Raw genomic sequence first — 27,432 nt, forward strand, 5'->3', positions numbered from 1 at the left:
GTTAGACAACAAAGGAAGCACATTAACATGTAATTTCAACAAGCCAGCCCCCTCGCTCTGTCATCATCTTTGCCACTCCCCCCTCCTCCGTGAAGGAAGATGAGGATACAGAAACAAAAAGAATGAAAAGAGAGAAGGGAAACAGTGGAAAAGGAAAGAGAGAATGACAGCAAGACAGAGAGAGTCCATGACGAGAAAAATAAGAGGCAGAAACACTCAGTGTGATGTCTGTAGGGCGAGTAAGCCGAGACAGCTGAGCTTGCTGTTTGAGTCTGCTTTTGTCTCGTTTGCTCATTTTTAAGGGAACCGAGAGTAAGTGGCTTTCACTTGCTGCTTCAGACAATGGTATGATATCTTTTTTGGTTTAGACTCTTGTTCCAGTCCCCCAAGTATGAATATTTGTACCAGCAGTCATTGATCCAATCTTTTGTTATCTACAGTGCATCCCTTGCTTCAAATGCTACAGCGTAGTGTGGCTATATCTCTGCAGACATTATTAGGGATCTGTTTTCTCCTCCCGCTTTTGTTCCTTTCCAGCATTTGCACCCTGCTGTGTGGAGCCACGTGACTCAGTTTGTGTTTTCATCTTTCTCAACAGAAAGCAGAGAAACGGTTCAGAGTCGGAGTACACAGAGAAACTGCAGCAGTACAGTAAGTCTCTTTGCTGAGATGCTCCTACCTCTTGCACTATTCACATTCCAAAAGCATTATTTCTATACTTCTGCTCAGTCATTACTACTTAGCGATGGCTCAGCATCCTTAACCACTAAATAATAGCTCACATATCATGAATTGGCTTCCAGTGCAATAATATAGCATTGATCTATCCTTTGTTGATAAAGAATATGTATTCAGACCTTTTCATACTGTTCAAATGAAGTGTGACGCCATAGATTCACTTTCCTGTTCTTGCCACTGAATCCCCTATAGTAACACCTGGAATGAAAGTCTACATTGACCCCTTCACCTATGAGGATCCCAACGAGGCTGTGCGCGAGTTTGCCAAGGAGATCGACGTCTCCTGCGTGAAGATCGAGGAGGTCATCGGCGCAGGTAACCCACCAAAGCTCCTGAGCTACAGGGGGAAGACTGCTAGTCACCTCCAGGCCATACCGTTAGAGGACTTCACACCAAGCGGTACTTTCACTCAATTCATCGCTAGACCTCTCCTTGCTCCTTCCCCCCCACCCCCCACCCCCCACACTCGTCATCTGTTAGGAACCCCTTTCCAGTTTTACAGATGTCTCCAGCACTCTAAAGCATAACTCTTTAAGTTAGCGTCACTCACAGTTTCAGCACCTTTAAGTTGTGTGCCATGCCATGTGCATTTAGAGTAGCTGCAATACCTTTTGTATGGGGGATTATTATTTTCACTTTATTTCCTTTAAACAGAGCCCAATCCTGGATTGAGAAAAATGCTATGTGAGGAAATTAATTTAGTTTAAATAATTACAAAACTGCAGTCATTTCCAAATGATTAAAAACTTGAATCTAATGGAATCAGATTTTGCACAATGCAAGACTACAGCCCCATACAGACAGGATTTGTTTCTCTAGGGGAGATGGCAATCCTGTCTGAGCGCACGTGTTTGGTTTGCTCTCTTATCTCTTTCAGTATTAATTACAGCCCTATTGTTTTTAGGGACAGTTGTTGGCCATTTCTAATTTGACTTCTTATACAGATAGATACTTTGTGTGTTAAAATATAACTATTTAGTATTTGCACATGAATAGATTTGACCAAAACCCATTACTTGGTTACTGACATATAGTTGTTATTGAAAGACCAGGTGGAGAATCTGACGCTACAGATCCTACATGTGTAGTAGCCTGTGGAGTGTGTTAGATTGTTCAAAGTTACCAAGGAGCAGGGCTAATATTTATCTCCTGCATCCCTGTGAAATATAGATTTCTGTCTGCATGGGGCATAAGATATAAAAACATTTCTTGTCCAGGAATGGTAGTCTCTGACCTTGCCCACCTTTTATTGTCTTGTCAACCTCTTTATTAAAGAGTGCTTCTACTGGATAACTACATGTAACCCCTGTTTTTGGCATTATGTGGTTGTGTCCCCTCCTTTAGAAACCCTCCCCAAATTGATATGTTGTAGATAAAAAAGTATTTTATGTTTATGATATATTTGATAGTAATATCTCTGCTCAAAAGCTGCAGGACTGTGCCAATTGAGGTTGAGTTTTCTTAGTATTGTACTGAGCCAAAATGGAGGACGTTGTGATGGCAGAGATGGGAGTCCCTACTACTGCTTCTGCTACTACCATTACTACTGCTACTACTTCAGTTCTTCTACTTCTGAGGCCACTACTTGAAACCCGTCGCTTCCCAGCATTCGCCTTCAAAGTGACGAACCCTCAACCCCTGTCTTCCCTTTCCCCCTCCTCTCCTCTCCCCCCTCCTCAATCCATCCCTCCATCCCTCCATCCATCCCCTGCCTACCTTCCCCTGACTTTCCCCACATCGCTCACATCGCCTGATTTCCCTTGCATTCTTGCACACGCTTGGTGTAGACTCTAAACGTAAAGCGTCCACCAGCCCCAGAACCCTCAAGCTTCTGTCTCCACCTATCTCCTCCTCCTGTGCCCGCTTCTATAGTCACTCTGAAGCATAGCACCCCCTTCCCCCCACCAAATACATGCCCCCCTCACCTCCTCTGTCCCCCTCAGCTTCTCACACTCTGTCACCCTGCTCTTACCATTTTTTTTTCACATTTCAAATGCGTTGTTTTTTTTCCACTTTTCATCTTCTCACATTTCATCATTATGCCTCAAACTCAACATGCTGTTCCTTTTAATCCGTAGCTTAACAGCACAAAGTCATTGTATGCACCCCCATCACCCCCATCCCTTGACACTAGAGTCCTGGCTTATCTTGCAGTTCCCTCTGTCCCACCCCTCCTGCTACCCTTCCCTGGCTCCTTGGTTCTAACCAGTTAACTGTCCCCTCTCCCCTCTTTTCCCCCACTCTCCTCCACTCTTCCGTCATGCCTCTCTCCCCTCCCTCTTTCTCTCTCTCTCTCCTTCTTTTGCCGTTTCTCTGCCTGGCTCACGTGGGCTCTCACAGGAGAGTTTGGAGAGGTGTGTCGCGGTCGCCTAAAGCTGCCTGGCCGCCGGGAGATCATCGTAGCCATCAAGACTCTCAAAGTGGGCTACACTGACCGCCAGAGGCGAGATTTTCTGTCTGAGGCGTCCATCATGGGCCAGTTTGACCATCCCAACATTATCCGTCTGGAAGGTGTGGTCACCAAGAGCCGGCCAGTGATGATTGTGACCGAGTTCATGGAGAATGGAGCACTGGACTCTTTCCTACGGGTGAGGAACAAAAAACAGCAAATTAGCCCATCCAAATCTGTTTTTAATTATCTCACTTTCTTTGGAGCCATGAAAGGTCTTCTTAAGCACTGCTGCAGAGCCCACAAGGGTTATCTGACATATACCGCTTTCAGGCGATTGGTGACATTTACAAAGAGCTCAGTCTCCAATGTATCACTGCCTCAAAGTCACATCATGCACTGTCTGCCAGAGAAAGGGTAAGGGAGGAACTGAGAATGGATAGGTAGCAAAGAGCAAGACGTTACAGTGTGAAGTGATATTAGATGAAAAATGCAGGAAAGAGGGCATATGCAAAGAAAGTACTGTAAAAGATGTTGAAAAAAAAATAAAAATAGGTAGGACAAATAAAGGTGAAAGGGAGGCTAACATATATTTCTTTGAACATGCAACCTTGATCTACCATCCAATCTATCCTTGCCGTTCTCTCTCTTCCTATGCCAGCTCAACGATGGGCAGTTCACAGTGATCCAGCTGGTTGGCATGCTGCGTGGTATCGCAGCAGGCATGAAGTACCTGTCAGACATGAACTACGTGCACAGAGACCTGGCTGCCCGTAACATCTTGGTCAACAGTAATCTTGTGTGTAAGGTGTCTGACTTCGGCCTATCCCGTTTCCTCGAGGATGACCCCACAGACCCCACCTACACCAGCTCCCTGGTGAGTCAGAGTCAATGTGTGTGTATGTGCTTGAGTTTGTGTATTCATGTTTGGAATCAATGTTTAAAGTTGCTACATGTACTGTTTTAACATCGATACATCACCAATTATGTTAATTGTAGCCCCTTTTACAAGTTAATCCACAGCATTGCCAAGTATGAGCGTATTCAAAAAATAGATCTGTGTCATGTCTGTTCCCATGCGACGTAACCATTATGGGTAGAGAGGGAGGTTTTTTTCTCACTGTGGATGGCAGGTGAAAGTGGAAAAAATAAGATCATTAAAAAAAATGCAGCTGAAACACTGTTAATCGCTGTATTTATTACATTTCGAGTCAAAATAGTACGTCCACTTTGATGGCTGTATTCATTTTTTTAACTTGTTCATACTGCTGCGTTGTTGGTAATGAAGCCGAATCAGCCTTACAGACATTTTGCAATATCCTTTGCCGACAAATTACTGGCATGTCTGTTATGAAAGACTGATTCTTGATCCTATGTAAAATTGTAAAATTGGCAAAGCAGGATACAGCAGTCTATGCTTCCTTCTGGGTCTGTTGACTGAAAGGGCTCTCTTCTTCCACAGTGCAACTCAAATAAAACCTTCTGGATATGTTACAATGGCAAGGAAGCAATGGTGTTATCTGTAATTTATAGTAATTTAACTAAAATGTATATATACTAATACGAATATACTGGGCACCTGAATCCAAGGAGATTAATAAAGTATCTATCTACCTAATGTGGAAGTGTTTTCTTTACACTAGGTGAGGTGATTGGTATTTCATGCCAGCACTTTCTGACAGAGTTCAATTTGTCAGATAGTTATATGAAAGGATTCTACGCCGGTGATAGATCGATGTTGAAAAATACAGTTTGTAGCACGTTAAATATTCTTCTAGCTTCACACGTTTGTACATATCATTTTCTAACCTTGTACGTACATGGTGTTTGGTTTGTACAGCATGCACCCATGTGTTGTGCATCAGCATTTCCCTTAGACTGTGTTTTTCTCACCCTCTCTCTCCCTCTTGTATGTGTGTGATTCTGTGTTTGTGCTCCATCCCTCCAGTATTTCATGCTCACCTACTCATTCGCATATCCACAGGGAGGGAAGATACCCATTCGCTGGACGGCTCCAGAGGCGATTGCCTACAGGAAGTTCACCTCGGCCAGTGATGTGTGGAGCTACGGCATTGTCATGTGGGAAGTGATGTCGTATGGCGAACGGCCGTACTGGGACATGAGCAATCAAGATGTAAGCTGATATGAGGCTATTATTCCATTACATTATGTGACATTACACTATATATTATTGATTTCCAAGAAATGTTATTCAGTTGAAATATCCAGCATAAACTTTTGCATTTTACACAAGAAGATATAAATGCATGTTTAAAATTGTAAAAGTTTTCAACCACTTCTGCCCAAAAGCCATACTCTCTCTACATACCTATACACAACTACCACTCAAAACTGATCTTTCTCTGTCCCTTATTTCTACGCATTCCCAAAATAATTTTTCTGTTTATCTTTGACTCCATCATTTCCCTCATTCATCCTCCTCTGTCCTCCCTCACTTGCTATTTCCATCAACCCATCTCTTTGATCGTGTTCCATCCTGCCTCTACACCGTACTCTGTGATTAGAGGTGATTGAGATTTCTCTATCGTCTTTTCTCAGGTGATAAATGCCGTGGAGCAGGACTATCGACTGCCCCCACCCATGGACTGTCCCACAGCACTGCACCAGCTCATGTTGGACTGCTGGGTCAAAGAGAGGAACCTGCGACCTAAATTCACCCAGATTGTGGCCACGCTGGACAAGCTTATCCGCAATGCTGCCAGCCTCAAGGTGGTCACCAACAGCGCACAGTCCACCGGGTAAGTGGTCATATGATTCTGATAGAAAAAAAGTATGTGGGTCACGTCAAGTTAAAATGTTGTATCTTGTGTATGCTCAGTGGAGCTGGTGATTATAGAAATCGTTTCTCTTAGTTGCTCTGGAAGTCCTTGATGAATTTTAATAAGTGGATTAGTGATCTTTGTAAAGGGCAATAATGTCACATTATGGTCATCGCATAATAGATATTAGTGCTGATTGCTTTCTAAAAATCTTCTATGGTCTTCTTAGGTCATATGTTGAGGAGACCTGCTGACTCTTGTGATAGATTACAGTAATAGGTCATTAGTTTATTGAATGAAGTCACTTGACTTTTCAGCCGGGAGAGTACTGGCAGAGCAATTTCATTTGCGCCTGAGCCAGAGCAACCGCGATAATGATTTCCATTGTGCAAATATTTCTTATCCAAGTTAATACGGTGTACGTGAGTCAGCTGTAACGATCTCTTAACTCCTTTAAAGTGCAGATTTCTCCCCATACAACTCTTTAATTCTCGCAAATGCAACCTGGGCCATTATGCAAATCCAAATTACCATCACTCAATACAGCCCTTAAAGCAACTCCTCCGCCAACTGGGAGCTTAATCAATGATGTCATATCTACATTTAGCTGCACTACCTTCCTCCACAACCTGTTTCCTGGAAAGAATTTGGAAGATAGAAGGTGGTGGAGTTGGAGCGATAGGGAGGGGGATGACCTACCTATATGTCCCTGCATCAGGGTCTTTCTGTCTTGAGGGAGGGCTGCAGACAATCCTGGTTTAGGCTCATGGGGGACACCAGGGTCTCGGTTGGCCACCAGAGTGACGTTCTTAGAAGATTAAGCTTGCGGTTAATTAGCTCGATTAAGGCGATGCAAAAAGAAGACGGGAGCGCCTTTTAATTAGCCACTAACGAGATTTTAAACGGGCCAGCGGAGAGGTGGCCTCCTGCCGACAAACCTAACAAGGGAGGAGTGAGAGATGATGCCGCCGTCCTGGTCGGCATTGAAGGGTGGCTAGAGGTTAGCTAACACTGTCTGGGATGAAAGTCCTTTGGTTGTGTGCGTTATGTGCACTTGACACGGCTGCATATTGCATTGTAGGCGTAAAGTGGAATGAGCAACTGAGGTTTGGTGATGCTAGGCTTCCTCCACCATCTGTGCTTAATTTCTACTGTTGAGTCTATGTTAAAAATGCAGACATTCCCACTCTCTAAACTTCTCTAAAATGCAGAACAGTTTAGACCTGACCCTTTGTTAAACAGTTGACAGTCCCAACCTTAGACCTTACATTTAGGCTTGGCCAGTAACTGTCTCACTAGCTAGCGAACAATACTACACAACTTTCCTGCTGTGTTTCTGTGTTTCTGCGTTTCTGCTTTTGGCTCACATGTGGCCAGCAATGGTCTGGACCCTTTTGAAGCCAACTTTAGAGGAGGACGACTAACAATACTCTATTAAGAGAAGCCAGGGTCTGGCGTTAACAACGGCCTGAGGCCTTGGGCTCCGAAGCACAAGCCTTATTAAAAATCCCTCCATCTACACCACTCAATGGAGCCTCTGTATCACTGTTATTAACTCCCCCTCCATGCCTTTTCTCTTTTCCCCCTCTTTCTCTCCCCATTCCTCTTTTAATTGTTAATGAATCTAATGCCATCAAAAAGGATGACAGGGATCAACAGAGCAGAGAGGAGGGGAGACAGTGGCGCTCTTTCTCTTTGCCTGCTCCCTCATCTGTTTCTCCCCACTCTGCTCACCACACCTCCCTGTCTCCCCCTCCACCATCATCTCCTCCCTTGTTTATCCGCTCCACTTCTCTCTGAGTTGTAGCACAGTTTTATTAAAACTCCCAAGGTGGCCTCTCTATCTACAGCATTGATCAGCCCATGGGTTACTTTGTTCTTTAAAAAGGCCCTTTAGGGCTGTCAACAGGTGTGCAAGAACATGCACAACACACTCCAACACATTTTCAGGAATACACACATGAAGGTTTGTGAGTAACTCCTTCCATTATTGCCAATTCATGCAGGTTCATGAGTCAGTCCTACCATGCAGTCACACAAACACGTAAACGACATCTGTGTTTACATTCCACAGATATCATGAAGCGTTTCCCCAAAATGCATTTCCACCTCTGTGGGATTGTGTTACCCTTTTGTCTAACCAACCTCGAATGACGTTCCTGTAAGAACATGTGCATATTCAATCAAGAACAATGTACATTGACGCATACCATTTTATAACTTACTAGTTAAACTTTCATACAGGGAGACCAAATCTGGAAGAAGAAACACATGTAAAGGATTTAAACCACACTTGCATGTGGTTTGAAAGTGCAACTCAGTACAAACTCTCAGATTGAATATCAAGTGGGATTTGTTTTTCTGTTTTGTCAGTCCCCATGCAACACAGTGACATCTCACTGAAACAAGACAAACAGGAAGTGAGCAATCCAGACAGTTTTAGGGAAACATGGCACATTCTTACATCACTGATGCTGCCAGATAAATGCATTCTTAATTAAGAAAAAATATCCACTTTGTTACTATGGCAGCTAATTGTAACTATGGCAAATTATTATAGTTTCTGACTTTGAAATCTGATGTGGTTCCTTGTAATATTTCAATGTGTGTAGTCAAGATTTGACATCTGCTCACACACCACCTTGCCTCATCAGCATCCACCACCCACCACCCAAGCCTCCAGCCAGTCTCTCCACAGTCATAAAAGTGACCCCCCACCCACCCCCCTGCACACAACTCCTTACATATGGAGGAGAGGAGAAGAGAGGAGGAGAGCTGGAGAAATGGAGAGGTGGCGCTCAGTGGGGGGCGTTTGGGGGTGAGGTTGGCCGGTAGAGGCAGTAGAGTGACGACCTTAACCCTCTCTCTCTCTCTGTTTCTCTTTCTCCCTCCTCCCTCCCCCATTCCCCAATGTAGGGTTTCCCAGCCCTTGCTTGACCGCTGTGTGCCAGACTATACCACTTTCACCACTGTGGGGGACTGGCTGGACGCCATCAAGATGAGCCGCTACCGTGACAACTTCGTCAATGCCGGATTTGCTTCCTTTGACCTGGTGGCCCAGATGACAGCAGAGTGAGTGGAGAGGGAGTGGATGCAGCTAATCAGCCATAAATTGATTGACTGTGCTGAGTTTGAGAACCAAATTTGTGTTATACAGATTGACCTTGAGGGAATGAAACTGGTCTCATGGCGAAATTAAACATGATAAGATGTGGAAAAGAGGCTCCGATTAGACATCAAATTAATAATGGATGTAAAGAATAAAAATGAAAGCACAATATACTGTATATTCGGTGTGCCACGAACATGAATCATACCTTGAAGACATGCTGTATCATGCCATCTACTGTTATGTGTTCCAGCATTTATGTAGACATAAAGAATACTATAGCTTAAAAAAGGAAAATGGAAGATTTACTGGAAAAATCAATCAGGATAGGTTTGCTGGATTATGTAATCACGAGGGGACTAAAAATAATCACCTGCTCCAGAAGCTTATACACAATCGACAGATGCACAATTTACCAGAGTAGAACAATTTTTCAGCAAGCACTCGTCGCTGCTTCCTGAACTACGATCTCCAGTTGACCTTGACGATCATCCACCTTCTGCTGTGTTTACCAACAGGAAATGATCTAATGGAAGTCATGGAAATTGGAGGCCAGAGATGATCAAATAAATGAATTACGATTATAATGATAAATAAATTATCCTCATTAGCTGCATAATAGGCAATGGAGGTGGGGGTAATTTGTTTCAATTTGGCCAGGCTGACAGGTGTGGTGTACTGTGGTTCTCTGTTGCCCTTAATGGCCAGTAATTCCTCTAATGGTTCCCATTTATTATCATTTCATCCTCCATCGCTGCACTGATGGGGGTGGCGAAATGTGAAAAAAAAAAAAGAAAAACACCATTTATTTGTGTGAAATTGCGGTGATGCACCCTTATTTGGCTTTGGAGAGGCTGGATGTGCAGTGTGTATATGTGTGTGTTAGCACACGCACGTACTGTATGTGTATGTGTGTATGCGTTTGCTTGCTCATGTGTGAGTTTCGGCGCACACTTTTGTACTAAAATGGATGGGGCCACAGAGTCATTGAGACAAGCAGAGTATATGGTGTCTGTGTGTAATATTAGATTAACCAGTATTTGGGTGTGTGTGCGTGTGTGTGACTGAACGGAGAGGACGCAGACTGTGGCAGAGCCCCAACAGTTAGCTAATCGCTGCCCCAGACGCCGTCCGCTCTCTTCTATCGACTGGGGAAATCAAACAAGCGAGCGGAAAAGAGAGGTTCTCATGATATAATTGTACAGCGTTAAACAAACAGGGCCACGATGATTAGATTATGCTGACTGACTAATGACGGCCAAAGCAGGTGCACTCTCCCAGGCCTTTTCTCCCAGGGTGTAGTAATGTCAACTTTACAGTATGTCAACATTTCACATTTTCCCACTGCACCTTCAACTTACTCTAAAGATTACACCGTAGCTGCTGTAAGCCCTCGGCTATAAGACTAATTTACACTTGCCAGTCTTATTTGCTGTATAGTTTTTCCTGGATATTTTTGAGCAATGAGGAATGTGTTTTGCAACAGTGGCTGAGCTAAAGCTGATTTACTGACACACAGACCCATTCTAAGTATGAATGACAGGCCCCTAACCGAGTAATCTGTTTAGAATGTTGCAAAAAAAAAAAAAAGATCTTCTGCTTCGCCGTTTCTATAGCTAAGTGGCAGGCTGGTGTGGACTCTGTGAAGCCTGCCAGCTGCCGAACAGTAGCTAGGTTTGCTCTTTAATCATTAACTATCACATTATGGCTCCTTGACTCTCCTCATCTTGCCCACCTGCCAGGCAACAGAAGTATATTGCATTCAGACCAACATTCACTATAGCTGGATGAGTGTTCCCATTTTGTTGACTTACCCTCTGAATGCCATTTTATGGGTGATTGCCAAGGTGCTGCCCATGTTCGCACCTGGTTGAGCGTGTGATTACTTGTAGGTGAAAAGTAAAATTTGCACTTCAATTTTGAACATGTGATGTTTGCCTACTTTTTTTTTATGACTCAGCCACCTGTTCTTATTTTCTTCTCACTCCACAGGGACTTGCTGCGGATAGGGGTAACGTTGGCTGGCCATCAGAAGAAGATTCTCGGTAGCATTCAGGACATGAGACTACAGATGAACCAAACACTTCCTGTCCAGGTGTGAGCGTCAGGACGAACAGACCGATGCAGTCGAAGGACAGCCAGACAGGAAAAGGGGGGGAGGAACTGTGCCAGAGAGAGCCATTGGAAAACCCTAGCTGCCTGACCCATCTCTGCCAATTAGACGCTATGAAACTGGCTTGCAGTGCCTCTGACTATTTTTTGTTCACGTTATTTCACTACCACTTCCATTTCCTGTTCCTGCTTTTTTTTGTTATTCCTCATTGTTTCCTTTTCCATCCAATCAGAATTTGTGTGTTTTTGAAAGAGGAGGAAGAGTTACCCCCCTTATATTCCATGCGTGCCTCACCAGCTCTGGTGTGGGTTGACGTTTGCATGCATGTGTGTTTTAGTGAGGTTGGCCTTAGCCCTGTAACTGAAATGTCACGCTCTGATCCTCACTCGAGAGCCCCTCTCTGTGACCTCTCAACCCAGCTTTGATGGACGTGATACATAGTAAGGAATGAACGCCCTGGTATAAAAAAAAGAAGTGGACGAAAGGTTCACACACAAAAAAACAAAAACAAAAAGACGAAACAAAAAGCAGAGGTGTTTTGGACCCACAGGAGATAGAGGACAATTCTTTCCCTGATAGAAGTTGTTTTACTGTGCACGTGTGTGTCGTTCTCCATCTTCATATTGAAGGTGTGTAATGTAAAAGGGCACTTGCTGGAGAAGGGTGAGGTGGTGGAAGAGGATATATGATGGGCTGAGATCAGAGGTCAAGGAGATCACAGGGGTCAAATAGGTCAAAGGAGGGCAGTCACATTTTTGGACCCTTGTTTTGGCCGCTGAATCATCAGAAGGTCACCAGATGCCCTCTTCACCCTGACCTGAAGTGACTCAGGATAGCTCCAAAACTTGGGATCACCTGCTCATCAAGTGTGTTTTTACAGATACAATGTTTTATTTTTGTTTGTCCACAAACATTTTTTTTCTTTCATTTTCTTTGGCTTTCTTACACATTTTTGGGAGATTTGTGGTTTCAAAATGTCCGGTCAAACCCTAGTACCCCCACTCTGGACACTTAATGTGATTAAGGGGAGACAAGGACTGTGGCAACACTATAGAAAGACCACTCGGCCTTTTGTGTGCGTTTTTGTATGTGTGCGTGCACATGTGTGCGTATATGTGTGATTAAGTGTGCTTGGATGTGTGAGTATGTCAAGTTGCACACAAGTATACTGTACAATACAGCTTCCGCTATTTGCCACCATGGAGAATTAACGCATGAACTGAACCATGACAAGGAGCAAATATATCTGAAACAATTACGCTATATTCTGTGGACAACTGTTGAACATTCTTTTTTATTGAATCCCAAAAAATGAACTTAGGGGATATATATATATATATATATATATATACATATATATATATATATACACACACATGCAGAAACTGAGAGAAACCATGATGGACACCTTACTTTCTACGTACTATTATCTGGATTTAGAAATAACCAACATTTTTGTTTTAATTTCTTGACATCCTGCCCTATGTATTTATTTGTACCTCGCCCACCAACCCCCACTCCCCACCAACACCCAGATGGACTGTATTTGGGAAGGACTTGAAACAATCAGAAGGAAGATAAACTCCAAGAGGATTCACCTTATGAATTGCTGATTATTAAACAAAAGAAATTGCATATAAATTGGATATTGTATTTTTGTTGTTGTTCTAAACAGCCTGTACATGTTTTGTAACAAAAATACGATAAATAACAAAAGAAAAATGGTGTTTTGACAAAATGGAATTGTTGTTGTGACATGTTTGATTCAGAGTGAAATTAACAGAAAGTAAAGTAAGAAAAGAGAGAATGGATAAAGGAGTTGGAGAGGAAGAGATGAACAACACCCATGGTTAGACAACATGTCACCCTTTTGTTCTCCGCCCATTGTTGTGCGACTGTCTGTGTCGGTGTGTTCAAGTTTGTTTGTGCCAAGTGAACTGGATATTATGCTTCCCCAATCCATTCTCATTCATCTGTGAAGCACTTAGCAGTTCTTCTAGGCACATTTCTAGGCTTACATAATTATTAATTTCACCTATTTTCAATCACCTCCAACAATGGGATCCTCCCAATCAATCTTATGTCGGACTGTTAAGGAGTTATTAGGAGGATGGTCCAAAGCTGATGCAGCCTACCTGCCAATCATTTCAATGACCGTAGAGGCGGAGCTCCATTGATAGACCCGCTGTTTGCCCTCCTGCAACAGGATCCTCATCTGAGTCCAGAGCTGTCAAGTGAAACCTATTGGTCCTTGTCCGTCAGGTCGATTAATGCAGCAGCCAATCTGGCATTACGAGGATACGAGCATGCAGTGAGCGCAGACATACGGCTGGCTGACCTATCATTATCTCTATTCATTTCCTGTCGGGCCTGCAATCATCCTGTCTCAGCTCAGGCTGCTGCGTGATTAGTACAGTGCAGGATCAACAGCCCTGGCACGCAGAAAGCCAAAATCTGCAGACCACCTCATCCTAAATGATAGCAGCTGCATCACGGACGCTATACTATTTGCACTTCTAACAGAGGGGTGTTTAAAGGTGTTTGAATTAAAGGATGGGGCTGCACCCCTGGTGTGATCTTCCATACAGTCTCCATATTGTTTGGGTTGGAGCTGATCAATGCAATATGTGAATATTATTAGTTAGGTGTGTAATGATAGCGCGATGTTAGCGGCCATGCAGTGTGTCTTCCCATATTACTTTTGTCAGCCTCTCTCATGTCCCTTCTAAAGCCATGGAGGGTATTATGCAAAACAACAATGTGTTTCCAGTTTTATATTGTTTCATCTTTTTCCACAGACGGATGTTTTCACTACTGCTCGTACACTCTGCAAAGGGCTTACTAACCCGTAACATGTGTAGTACAAAATCAAGTAGTAATTTAACTTTTGTGAACACAAACTATACATGAAGTATCATATCCTTAAATTGTTGTCGGCTCAGATCTTTACTACAATGGCTGAAGGTCAGAAGCGCCGGTAACGTCAGATTTGTTATCACAATGAAAAAATGTAATAAGAGCCTTTTAGATGAGCAAACATCTGTCTTGATATTATTCGGCAGAATTATTTCATTTCTCCCCAAAGCAAAACATAATTTTGTTCGGAAAAGATTGACAGAGTCTATTTTTTTAGACGAGAAAAGACCAGAATTAATGCAATCAGAAGCTCACTTTCACCTAAAGTCTCCCGGGAATATACAATAATACTCCCAGCGGCCCTCAGCTCAATCATTTAATCAGCTAAGCCCCTCTGTTGCAAAGTGGCATGTGGCACCAAAAAAGACACAGCTGATGAGCATAAACATAAAGCAGGGGGGGCATATAGGAGCTAAACACAATCAGATGGCAGACAGTCCCACTCTTAAAAATGTCAGCGCTTTGGAGCTTGCATGAACTATTGATGAGGTGCACATGGTGCGCTGAGGTCTGGAGTTGTGTTCACTAAAGTCAACCGGCCGTGAGTGATGAGCTCAACTGGCACTGTTGCGCATCTTAAAATGATTAAACTGCTCCCACATCAACTGCAAACAATTATTCTTTAACTGGATTTTTCACACATTTGTGGGAGACTTAAAATTCACATACAGGAAAGAAACTTCTGACTGCACCCGTTGCTGAAATTAAGATAGACTGATATGTTTAAGTGTGTGAGAGAGTGTGTGAAATAAGAGGATAGCCATTTTTTATTACAGAGACACTTTGATCAGCATAGTTTAGCCGTTGTCAGATGTGGTTATCTCTTCGTGTGCCAATAGAATTCAAACTTTCCCAACATTCCTTCCAATGTTCTCTCCCTCTTCTGCATCCTCCAAAGACCGTCAAACACACCCACCCGTCCCGAAACCCCATCAGTTACAACCTCCTAACTTTATTTTCTTCAGTTGTCTGTTTTAAATAAATATATACAGTACTGTCTTTTCTTCTATCTTCTAACAAGCTCACTCCACATCTGTCTTTTGGTCGCTTTTGAAAACCCCCTCTTCATACAAGGAAGTGAGATGTTTCAGAGAGTACTGTGTGTGTATAGTGATCTGCGAAAGGGACGGAGTAAAGCGTTGAGAAATGCAATTGTTAATTCCTCTTTGAAAAGCATTAAGATGTATTTTAATGCTGCAGACATACACAACAAATTACTAAAAAAATGATGATGCATTCTTGTAGAAATATTTTTAAAATACCCTTTTGCAATTAAATTATTTAAGAAATGTGACCCGATCTCCTGAGTCTTTATGTTGTGTTTTGAATTGATAATTTATCCATGTGGACTTCAAGTATATAGTTCTTCCATGAGGTACAATGCCAACACATAACCGCACACACGTTATCCAGTCGAGTAATGCTGCTGGACCTTCAATACAAACACATTCACTTTACTGTTTAAATGTATGGCCGTCTCTCACTCCTGTAATCATGATCAGAACTGTATGTAGTTTTTCAGCAGTTATCACAAGACCATTTATTATTGATGAAGTGGCACCAAAAGGCCTCAGTTCAGAAAAACATACCACACTCCCAGATTTAACTCTGCTTATCACTATAAATGCGCCGAGTGTACCTGTAAGAAGAAATTGTTCATTTTTCATCCAAAGCTCTGTGATTTGATGTTTGTCTTTCAAAAAGGTTTAGCCTGCATCATTCTCCTTGCCCTGGAAAAGCCTGAGGGTATTCAGAGTAACACTGTCTGGAAAAATATCTTTTTTAATGCTGTCTTTCATCATTTATAGCTACAGGCATCTGATGAATGGATATTGATCCTAGGGAGAAGTTACCCCAGAGTTCATCTATTTCTAATGCTGCTTTAGTTGCCAAGTTAAAGACCACTATCCTTAAGTATTTTGCCAAATTTAGCTGCGAATAGCATGAGTCAAATTGCACATCTGACCAGAGGAAAAGGAAAATGTAGCTGGCTAATTCCAAATCAGATCCAATTTCACAAAAGTTACCTTAAAAACTGGCTCACAAGTTTGCAAGGCACATTGTCAAAATCAAATCAAAAGGTTTGCAATCCACAGAGCCATGCCAATGCCATGCAACACTAAAGCTCCCCATATTGTCTTTCAAGCCCACTAATTTATATGAGCTCCTCTCATCTCTGCAGGCACTGAGCCAACAGTCTTGTTTTTCCAGCAAAAAAAGGAAAGATGCTCAGATCATAGATTCTACCTCATCCGCCCCTCACCTTGTCCCCTGGCTCCCCTCTTCTCCCTCTCTCTGTCCAATTAAATACAGAGCCTTGGAACGGTTGGTCTCGGTGTCTGGGTAGGGCAGATATTTTTGAAGCGCTCCCCCCCCTAGATGCGCTCGGAGAACTTTCAACAGAGGATTATGTGGGTTCTTTTTGTGTTGCAGTAGGCAGAATACATTTTATCTCTCATCTCAGACTCAACTTCACAACTTTTCTCCACTGTTGTTGTCAGATGATGGTCACACTGTATTGAAGGTCCAGCAGCATTTCATGGACAAATAATCCGCATTTTCTTGGCACCACTTTGGCAGAGGAAACATAATGTAAAGAAACAAAAATAACCATGACTACTGCATGTATCCTGAGACAGATTTGGGACCACATCATCGGTTTTGAGGTGTTTTGAATAACCCAGATAGCGGGTGCTCGATACATAGTATAATATGTCAGTTTGAGATAAAATATGGACCAATGCCAAGATGAACTAAAGCACTGTATACCTCTTACATTCACATGTGATTCACTTTCACACACAGTCACATTACTCCAAGCTGGAGAATATTGATTGTATGCAGGCCTGTTTCATCAAAATATGCCATATAATGTGAGGGGGTAATATTGAGACGTCAATTAAGATCAATTTCTTATCCCTTCTCGGTCAGTGAGGCGGTATTAGCATAAATATCGCAACGCATTAGCATGTCTTAGCCACATGTCGGTCAGGACGAGGATCAGTGCGAAACATGATTACACAGACGTTGGAGAAAAAAAAGAAGAAATCCGCTCCCTCAAACCCTCCTCACCCACTCCTTTCCCTCATTTCCACAGCCAAACTCTGTCTCTCTTTATTCTCTCTTATTCCCTGCAGACGATCCCTCACTCACCCCCTTTTACGAGCTCCCCACGAACACCCCCACACCCATTCTCTGTCTACTTTTTCATCCTCTCCTATCTCTTCTGCCATAATCCCCCTCTTTCACTTTAGCTTGGCACAGCTAATTGGTCACGTCGGTCCTGTGACATGGGGACCTGACATAATTGCTGGACAAATAGCGAGGCATTTAGCTTCGGACCTGTCTCAGCTAAGCTGTACACAGACACCAGCCGACCGGAAAGCCTAATTACCACTCCGACCCCGCAACTTGCTAATTGGCAAATACTTCCAACAAAGAGGTATATGTGTGCATGTGTGTGTTGGTTTGCATCTTTGTTTCTTTCCTTTAGTTAAGGGTCCTATGAAACAAACGACATCAACAACAAAAAAATACCACAAAAAAAAATAAGCAATGTGCACGATATGAGTCATCAGAGAGATTTGCCTGCAGGAGTTACAAAATGTGTCACTAATTTCCTCATATTGCGTTTCTAATGGTCATGGATATTTATTGTTGTTGGATTATTTTGCTGTTTGTCATGACGATGCTAATTAAATGTCCTGTTTGATTAGCTTAGCTCATTCCAGACTTTCTCCACACACCATGCATTTGTTCTTTTACTCTCTTTTTTTATACCACTCTTCAACACCCCCACACCATCTTTCCAACACATGCTCTTTCTGGCAGACCTGATTGAACTGATTATGCTTTCCCAGGGTTTTTGGCATTTGATTAATTCCTGTTACTTTAACAATGGATTCATTATGTTGCACCAATATGGGCTTGATTTTCCCTTTATTTGTTTAGGCCTTTTAGCCAGACATGACTATACATAACTGAAACATTATTAGTTCTTGTTTCGCAATTGTATTACATACCATAACTAATATAAGTCATTTTTAAAAATAGTCGAGTATTTTGAACAGAACAAATGCTCAATTCCTAATATATATATATATATATATATATATATATATATATATATATAGTAAATATTTAGAAAGTGGGAGAACGAGTTTTTCCCTTCATCGAATGCTCCCGATGGTCGCTTCCATTCAAAAGAACATCACAAAGGATTATCCTTTTGCAAAACCCCTGAAATATTCGACCACCCGCTCACATCGCCCCCTTCCCCAAAAAAGGGGACCCGACCTTTTCTGCACCAGAACAAGAATCCTATTGTTGGGTGTTTGGGTGCAGCTGCATGGTCTTTCTGTCTGATGAGTTGAGTATGTCTGCCAGGGAAACAATATTCAACAGGACTGCGGCTGGGTAACATGGGGTGACCTGGAGTTCACGGTCAAAGCTGGACAGTTGGTGGGAATGTGTCACATGTGAGAGGCATGGCAGCCTTCAGGTACAGCAAGGCCATTGAACAAGCACATCAAAATGCCGCTGTGGGAAGATAAGATGTTCTCATGGCGGCGTTTATCAAGATAGAGCCTTAATTTACTGAAAACAGAACGTAATACCAGTACCATGATGCATAAATCACATGGCCTAGAATGAAACCGCACTAACGTGGGCCTATACGCAAGGGAACAGAGCTCACACATAGAGCAATGCATACATGATGCTCGGCGAGATAATGATCCTGCTTGTTTTCAGCCCCCTGCTGAGCTTGTATCCTCATCATAGTTCAGCAGACGTCTAGCAGTGCAGTGTCATTATGCTAACCAAAAACATAAATTATCTCAATATTGCAATGTGAATCTGTAGCTATTTAAATTTTATTGATAGGGTTTAGACTATAAACTCAAGGATCGGGACCAATCAATCCTTTAATCAGCCAATTCACCTGTCTGAAGGTAGCCTTTTGTTGATTCCATGTTTGTCTGTTACTTGCACTAAATGCAAATTAACAACAATCATTCTTAGTTTAGCTGACATTATTATGAAGAATTATATCCCAAAAAGCATCTGCTGGCCCCTATTTCGTTAATGTGAATAATCGCGCTGCACCATCGATAATCTTGCTGAACAACTAAAGATAATTAATAGCTTGTGCTTTGCACACTTGAAAGACGGTTGTGACATTGCCAAGTCAAGGTCATTTTCCTCTCCATTGGTGTCATCGGTAGGCATGAAGGGAAGGGCCTTGTTCCTGCCTGACATCTCATTAACTGCTTGTCGATATTTATCAGTCTTAATCAGAGCTGTGGCAGGTCTGGTGTGATTACTTCCTGGGTGTGAAAGCAATCACACCTCGTCCTCCCCACTGTCCTTGATTTACGGAAACAGTCTGGCATGTTTGAGAAAGTTTGAGAAAAAAAAGAATATAGAATTGAAAGGAGCACATTCCCAGCTTCTGCCTTATCTCTCCTTATTGAATACATACCGCAAAAGATAAAATGCATCAGCATCCAAGCTTGGCAATAATGACAGACTATTTGTTTTCTCTCTTAAAAATTCAGTAGAGGGTTGTATTATTGTGCGTCCACAACAAATGGGGGAGTTTAGAAAACTGTCAAGATTTTACATCACATAAATTACCTTTTCACAGGAATTCTTACCTCTACATTCGCAATGGAAAGAATTATTGCACTGACTGTTTCCCCCCATCAAAACACATATTTCTTTTGTCTGTAAAATCATATTGTCCACCTTAAAAGATATTACCAAAATTAGTTTGTGCATTAATTCGACTGAGGTTAAAATATGGTTAAAATATCATAATCAAACAAGAACAAGATATCACAGAGACTGACGATAGTATTTTTGACATTTTTTCCTGTTCCCTCAAAACACAAGAAAACACCCAAATATGACGTCTAAAGCAGTTGATAATAATGCCATCAGGCCATCAACGGGAGGAAAAATAATCCCCTTATACAAACCATAGCATCAACAAAGGAGACATGCATGAAAGAAATATAAACTTTGCCATTGAGAGGTGATAGACAAAAAGACAAACAATTGAACTATAATCTTTCAGGAAAAACCTGTTTCATATGTGGACTACGGTTTTGTTGAAACAAACTTGGGCAAATTGAGATTTTAATAACTAAAACAAACAATACACCAGTTTATTGAATAAAAATGGGGCAAATTCATTTTTTGTTCACACACAAACTATAATCTTTTACATCTACCATCAGGTGTCCAGTCTTACCCCTTGACCACACTAAGGACCTCTAACAAGTCCAAAGTGAAGCAGCCTAATGTCAGAAGGCAGGCAGACAAAGGCGAGACAATGGGGGGTGTTGGCTAATGTGCAAACATTCTTGTGGGCTGTGCAGCTGTGTGGTTTCATGCGTGTTTTTATGTGGAACCAAGTGTCAACTCATTACGAACTCAGCTTCACCTCTCTGCGCCGCCAATGACCTGTAAACAGTACGAGTCGCCCAGAGTTGTCATGAAACAAAGACGGAGGGTAAAACACAGTGCAGCTTGAATGTAAGGCGAACGCAGCGGGAAAGCCAAAGCGCTCTCCGTTCCGATAAAATAAGATGAATCATGAAAAGTGGGACATCGTCCGCTTTCACAGATTAAGAGACTGGTCGTGTTATTAATTTCATTTTTTTCTCTTTTTGCCGTTATTATTGTTGCGTTTGCTTTGCGACGCTACACCAATCGCATCACCCGGCTCAGCACCAATCACAGCCACTCACGCACAGCAGAGGATTTTGATTGGATATGTGACCCCGCCCGCGGCGAGTCACTCGCATCATGGCGGATGGGGTCATACAAAGGCCAGATCGAGATGCATCTTGGGTAAAATATGTTCTTTTTTTCCGAGGCGGAGGGCAGTTGTGAAAGGAGAAATGTAGGACAGCCGGTAAACAGAGAAGCTATCATTATGTTAAACTAGACACAGATTTAAATACACTAATCAGACATTCACGCTTTAAGGATAGTTGTTGCTCTCATGCTACATCAGCGAGTGTTGTGTTTAATAGCTGTGTTGAGACAAGCCTAAACACACAGTGCTCACATATCGCTCATTAACAAAGATTTGCATCAAGCCTAATTTAGCAGAGTGTGCTATCAGGGTGTAAATGGTGTCCAATGAAGAACTATAAAGGCTTTCAATAGAGGCATAGTTAGCAAAGACAATTGCCTCTCATTACATTCTAGATCGTTAGAGCCGTGTCATATCAAACACATGGAAAACGTGAAATAAAAGCGATGCTCCACACATCAAAGGCTGCCCATAAACTCAGTTTCTATAATAAAATTAGAATGTGCTAATTTGTGGGGCAGTATTATCTTGTAGTATGTTGCAAGTGGTAGAAGAGACTTTAAAGGAAATTGCTTGTAAGAACATTTTAACAGCAGTGACGTCCTGTTCGTTCTACCCTTAATCCTTCTACCCTTAATCCTGCACCTAATGGTTACTGCATATTGGTGTTCAATTATAGACAAAGCTTTAATCCAGTGATTTTCAGCTATTGTACAAGGTATGTAACAATCAGTAATGTATGATTATCAAGATGAGTTCGGTAACTAAATTCACATTTTAGTTCTTCAGTTATTTCGAATTTTGACGTTCTCTGAACTGAAGTATCTTTGTTGATGGTTGTGATTTTTGCATCCTTCAGATGGTTGCACCTGCATTGGACAGGTAACCGTTGTGTGTCCCTGTGACTGTGTGTGGTCATACCTTTGGCTGTTCATTTTTACTTTCATGTCTTCATACTCAGCTGTGCTTGTCTTCAGAGGAGCCGTTTTTGCTGTGTTGACATATGAACACCATCCCTCCCTGACAGGAGCAGAAAAAAGGATTAGCAGCAGGTTTAAAAAAAAAAAAAAATCTAGACATGCTTGACAACAACAATACAAGCACACCTCCTAGCACACATGCTCCAGTGGTCTCGTGTGATGTGATAAAAACCATCACACGAGAGGCTGAGAGGCATGGCAGACAGTTGAAAGACATGCAGCGACACAGCTCAATTCAATAGCTATCACTTCTCCTGGTACACTGTCTACCACTGAGTTTAAAAAGAAGCAGCACCTGGAAATTGTTTCAATAACACAAATGTAAATTTATTATGGCACATTATTCAATTGATTTTATTTCCACAGACAGTATTCCCAGGATTGTGTAACATTTTATATTTTACTTTGATTTTCTACAGTGTTGTAACCTTGACTATGAATATGTCATTTTTACGGATTTGCCTTATAGCTGCATGGCAATTAAAGGAAACATCCACCTTTGGGCTCTCTCACAACGTGTTTAATGCAGCAACTGATCAAGTTAATGTTTAATTTAAATGGGTTTTATATATTTGTGTACCCCCATCCTCAACCTTCTGCTTCAGGTAGTGATTCAGTCCAAGTCACTTTGCAATTAGGTATGGGTTGCACATGTTCCCACAAAAGTCTGTCTATTATTCATTAATTTTAGTTCCCTGCAAGCCCACCACCAAATACCAAGGTACATACATTCCAGAATTGCAAGTATTTGTTTTTCTCAAACAGTAATTGGTTGGATTTTTTTTATAAGAACGGAATGTCACACACACATTTCCTAAGAGCTGACCCTAAGAGCTATTTTTGTGCCACCAGAAACAAAGAAATCGCTGCTAAATCGCTCCGCTTAAAGCACTTAGAGGGTCACGTCTCCTTGCTCAAGGGCAGAAAAATAGAAAGGACAGGTTGAGTTTGAAAGGCAAACAGACATTTCATTCACCTTCCTGTTTAGACATTCCAAATCTGTTTGAACCGCCGACCCTCTGGTCAAAAGGTGTAGTTCTCTCACTGTTAACTTGCTGCTGTGTGTAGTTGAGATAATGTGACCGTGGTTGCTGGCTGAGCCGATTTTTACCTCAGGACAAACACCCTCTCACTGGACTGGTGATTATTGCCAGACTTTATTGCCTCTGCCAGGAAGCATTCTCTACATGCTCAGACACAACAGGACTCACAGAAGTGCAACCTTCACATACACACATAATATGCACGCACAAAACAAGCACTCCTGCACACGGTTCACCTTGAACACAATGATGTGTCTCCCAGAGGATTTTAAGAACAGTGATGGGGAGCTGAATCGATTTGATGTTAGTGGAGAAGCAGTGATTATGATAATATATCTTTGTTATGGTGTATAGAAAAGAGAAAAAAGCTCGAAAAGAGACGCTAATTTCTCACTGCTCTCCTCTAGTGTTGCATTCTCTTTGATCCCCCATGCCTTTGTCCCCCCTCCCATTGCCTCTCGCCTTCGTTTTAATCCTCAACACCATCTGCCCCCTGCTCAGAGGGTCAAATAGTGGTCATGTTTACTAAAAGGGTGTTCAGCTCTGGTGAAAAATTATGACATACTGTAGGTTTATTACAAATCTGTCTCTCCCTCGATCATGTTTTACTGCCTCCTCTTACTCTCTCCTCCTGTGTCCTCCTCCACCGTCCTCCCTGACCCATATTCATGACTTGGGGAGTTAAGTGTACGTGCTCCAAGTAGCCTATAGGAAACACAATGAAAAAAATCTCTCTAATACTGTATCTTCTTTTCACACGCACCATTTCGTTTCAATGTGACAGCTTATATTGTTGCTTATTTACACGTTTTTTTGTTCTTCTCTTGAGCAGGCTTGTTCAAAATGGTACAAAATAACTTTCAGGTGTTTTATTTTAACATACTGGAAGTACTTCAACCATGCCACCGTAAGACCGCAGCTTGATGATGACCAAAGAGAGAGGAGAAAGAATATTTCCAGTGTCACATATACACAAATCCACAATAAATGAATACAGTTTGTATTTGAGTGTTGAGTGTTTACCATATAAAAGCTAAAAGGTATGTCGTGAGCGGTAAATATAGGCATAGACCATTTTGCTCTGATCTGAAAAGTAAGAACCTTTTTGCGGAGGATTGAGACGTGGCACACGTACGCGTGCGATGTGGAAGTGAGGAGGCTGCCAACTGTGATGAATAGCTTTCAATCAGGCCACAAAATGGGTTCACACACCTCTTGGAAGGGGTTTGTCGTATAATTGCTGTTGAGAAGAAAGACTTTTTGGATTACATTGAAGGAAATCATTACAGTCTGAAGAAGCTCATCAGTGGATAACATAAAACTTTTAACCTTGTGAAAGATGTTTAAGATAATTATATTCATAAAAAGATCTCTGAAAGTTCAACTTAATGTGTTTGAGATTTGATAGTTGTTGAGTTCTGGAGTTCTTTGAGGATTTGGCATTGAGTATGAGATATGTCATCTGTAGAATTTGATCAAGCCAAGGTGAAGTTATATTTTCGTTAATCATATTTCACCGTTGTATACAGTGGTGTTATCCTTTCCAAAGATTATCATTTTTAACCTGCTAATTGAAGATTGAAGAAGAAAAAAAAACAGTGAGCAGGACATTTTGAGAAATCTGGCAAAATATGCATGCCGATATGGTATACATAGTCTTTCTTAAAGACACGGCTAGTTCAGCTTACTTAGCATGGAATGCCAGTCTTGCCAGTCTTGTGCATCTTTCATCATCAGACGGTTCCACCTTTAAACGCCTAAGGACAACATAAACACAAACCTCATCAACAGAAAATTGAATGTCTGTCTAGGGATAGTAATGGGCGTCATATAAACTGAATATGCAAGAATGCTTTGTGTTTCCCTGTAATTGTCATGTGTATTAGATTCATTTGCTTATATTAAATTGTCAATAAATACATTTGTGGAAAAATGCCAATGCTACTAATATTCTAACAAGGCTATCTGGCAAATATAATCATGAAATAAAAAAACTAAAAAGAGAAACTGTATTCCAGAAGCAGCTGTCACTCTCTTTCTTGCCTTCACGGTTAGTCTTCCCTGTGTGTCAGTGAGTGAGCACAATGGAACCTATCCCAAGCCAGCTAACCTGATAAGGACAGGTCCGCCAGCTTGTATGATGGGAGGGAATGCAATCCCACTCCATCTCCAGTGAGCGCTTAAGGCTTGCCTTGCCATGCCGCATAGTGTGAGCGCGCAGGCATGCTTGGCCCTGTCCTGAGGCAATCAACCTGCACCTGGAACCTGGAACAGGAAGATAGAGCCACATCCTCTCTGCGCCTCCAGCCAACAATAAAAAAAACACCAAACCTCACCACAAAGCTATTAAAAATACATTTTACAAGCATCATGTAATAGTTCTGTTGAAATCAAAGAAAGAGGCACTGCAAGTATATGGACATCTATTCTCATGGGTAGTCTTGCTCATCACTGGTCACATAAAGGAAGGGTTACAATATGTAACTTTGATCACATTTCACACAGGCTTTGCCTTTTAACAGACTCTAAAGGGTTAGGGTTTGAAAATACAAGTGGAAAAGATACATATCATGCCTGAGCTGGTGCTGAAGGCTTAACAATCTGAACAATCTGCTGATTTCAGCGCTGGACAGGCAATCGAAAGAGATGTGGTGTGAGCGATTCAGGATGGCCTGTGAAGTTTACCTGCAGCTGGCAATAAGTCAGCTAAACAAACTACTAAGGGCGATGAAGTTGTTTAGTTCTGGTAACTCAGATTTCCCAACACTTTGGTGAGTCCCAGAACCGCTGAGTCCAGCATCTCACAACACCTGCTCAGTAAGAGGTTGAGGGACAACAGCCAGTCAGTATAGCAGATTGCACAGCTGCAGCAAAGAAGGCTGATGACTTCTTCCAGGTCACTGGGGAGGGAAAGCACACCAGAACTGAAGCAGCAGAGCCAGAGGTGGGAGCCATCACTGTGCAAACCTGTGCCCTCTCAGAGTGGGTTGCAAACTGCCTAGATACACACTACTACCTGCAATTCTATAATTCATTTCATTCATTCATCCAACAGACAATATTGGGATGTGGTCTTTTAGTTGTATCGTCAGGCCAGCCATCATTGCATCGCTCTTCTTTGCATTATGAAGCCTAAAGCCTGAGGCTAAGGTAGCATGTGGAACGTATGGAGTTTAGCATGCTAACCTGCTAAACATATCTTCTCATTGCTGTATACATATATATGAATACTGCCACATTCACATTTTGAATGTAAAGATCCATTTGTCACACCCACACACATTTAATTAAAGCAATAATATATTCAATCCAACACAATTTCTTGGTTATATTCATTATCAATCCCCTAAATGTTTGTTTGCATGAGCATATTACCTGCTGGCCATGGGTCCAAACTGACAAACAGGAAGTGAGCACATCCAAATGGGCTATATAGAAGGGGTGACCCAGAAAGTGCCATGTTTGTTGGAATACAGAGGGGGAGTACTTTTTAAAGTACCCTCAACAACTTATATTGTTAATATGTCTCTGTCAAGATGATACGATAATAATTAGATATAGCTTTTTCTGTACATATTTATATTAATATATAATATTAATGATAATGTAATAATATTTAATTGTGAACTAACTTGGCCATGCAAGGGCAGAGAAAGATGATAATGAGCATGTGCTATGGTCAGGGACAGAGTCAACTTTTTTGTGCATGGTGAGCAGCTTTTGTGGGAATGAAGATCCCACCATACTTTCCTCATCCAGTGTGTCTATCAATGTTGAAACTCGAGCAGGGCAAGGTGGAACAAGTCAGACACAAGCTGACATTGTTGGCCTTTCTGAACCAACGGGGGAACATCACAAGGTCATACCCAAACTGGGAGCATGGCGCCAAAGGTCAGCATGCCGTTCAACTCCCATGGGGGTACAGGACATGTTTGCCCTTGCACATCAGGGTGCTCTGTTCTAAGGACATGAAGTCAACTAGACAGTCACCTTTTGAACTTAAGCCCTGTCTGGTTCAGACACATATGATAGTAGTTACTGCTCTGGCTTTTGGGAGGCAGCACAGGGTTAAATGCCTATAGATTACCCAACGAGAAAATACAAATATATTTTTACTTTACCTCTCATGTTTATTTCTGGAAAAAAGGTTAAATCTTCATTGATGTGTTCACTTGTCAGCTCTACAGGAAAACTGCTCAGTTTTGGTTCGTGGGACCAATTTTGTCAAACAGTGATCCAGTTTGAGGCAGACCATTCAAATTCAGTCTGACCTACTGTGTCTGATAATATTTAGTTTTTCGTAACAGTGTCAATGTCCTATTGATGTTTTGAAAAAGGGAAAACATGCGTAAAGCTTCGGCATTTATTTCCCAACTCATTGTATGTATCAATGGCAAACCTTTTGTTTTACTTTGATAATAAGTGATAAGGTGTATGCCAGAGGTTGTTTGTGTTCTTCGTCTTTCTATGTCTTTGTGGTTTGAATTCAAGTAAAAAAATCAATGATTTTATTATGACAGCATAATAGTACATGATCT

At 41.9% G+C, this 27,432-nt stretch overlaps 1 protein-coding gene across 4 annotated transcripts in view; it reads left to right on the forward strand.

Annotated features, from left to right (window-relative positions):
• The window catches only part of ephb3b (eph receptor B3b), a 57,883-nt gene extending 44,758 nt beyond the window's left edge, over nucleotides 1–13,125 (forward strand). The window contains exons 9-16 of one of the 4 annotated variants that reach the window (XM_079157373.1): nucleotides 599–651; nucleotides 919–1,137; nucleotides 3,079–3,326; nucleotides 3,789–4,004; nucleotides 5,112–5,261; nucleotides 5,687–5,886; nucleotides 8,824–8,979; nucleotides 11,009–13,125. In XM_079157373.1, the coding sequence (XP_079013499.1) occupies nucleotides 599–651; nucleotides 919–1,137; nucleotides 3,079–3,326; nucleotides 3,789–4,004; nucleotides 5,112–5,261; nucleotides 5,687–5,886; nucleotides 8,824–8,979; nucleotides 11,009–11,117 (1,351 nt within the window). In that variant the 3' untranslated portion in view covers nucleotides 11,118–13,125. The remainder of the gene's footprint in view (nucleotides 1–598; nucleotides 652–918; nucleotides 1,138–3,078; nucleotides 3,327–3,788; nucleotides 4,005–5,111; nucleotides 5,262–5,686; nucleotides 5,887–8,823; nucleotides 8,980–11,008) is intronic. The other 3 variants (XM_079157374.1, XM_079157375.1, XM_079157376.1) reach the window with 3 other exon arrangements.
• Nucleotides 13,126–27,432: the final 14,307 nt, after the last annotated feature.

The sequence above is a fragment of the Pholis gunnellus genome, assembly GCF_910591455.1.
Source record: "Pholis gunnellus genome assembly, chromosome: 4".
NCBI lineage: Eukaryota > Metazoa > Chordata > Actinopteri > Perciformes > Pholidae > Pholis > Pholis gunnellus.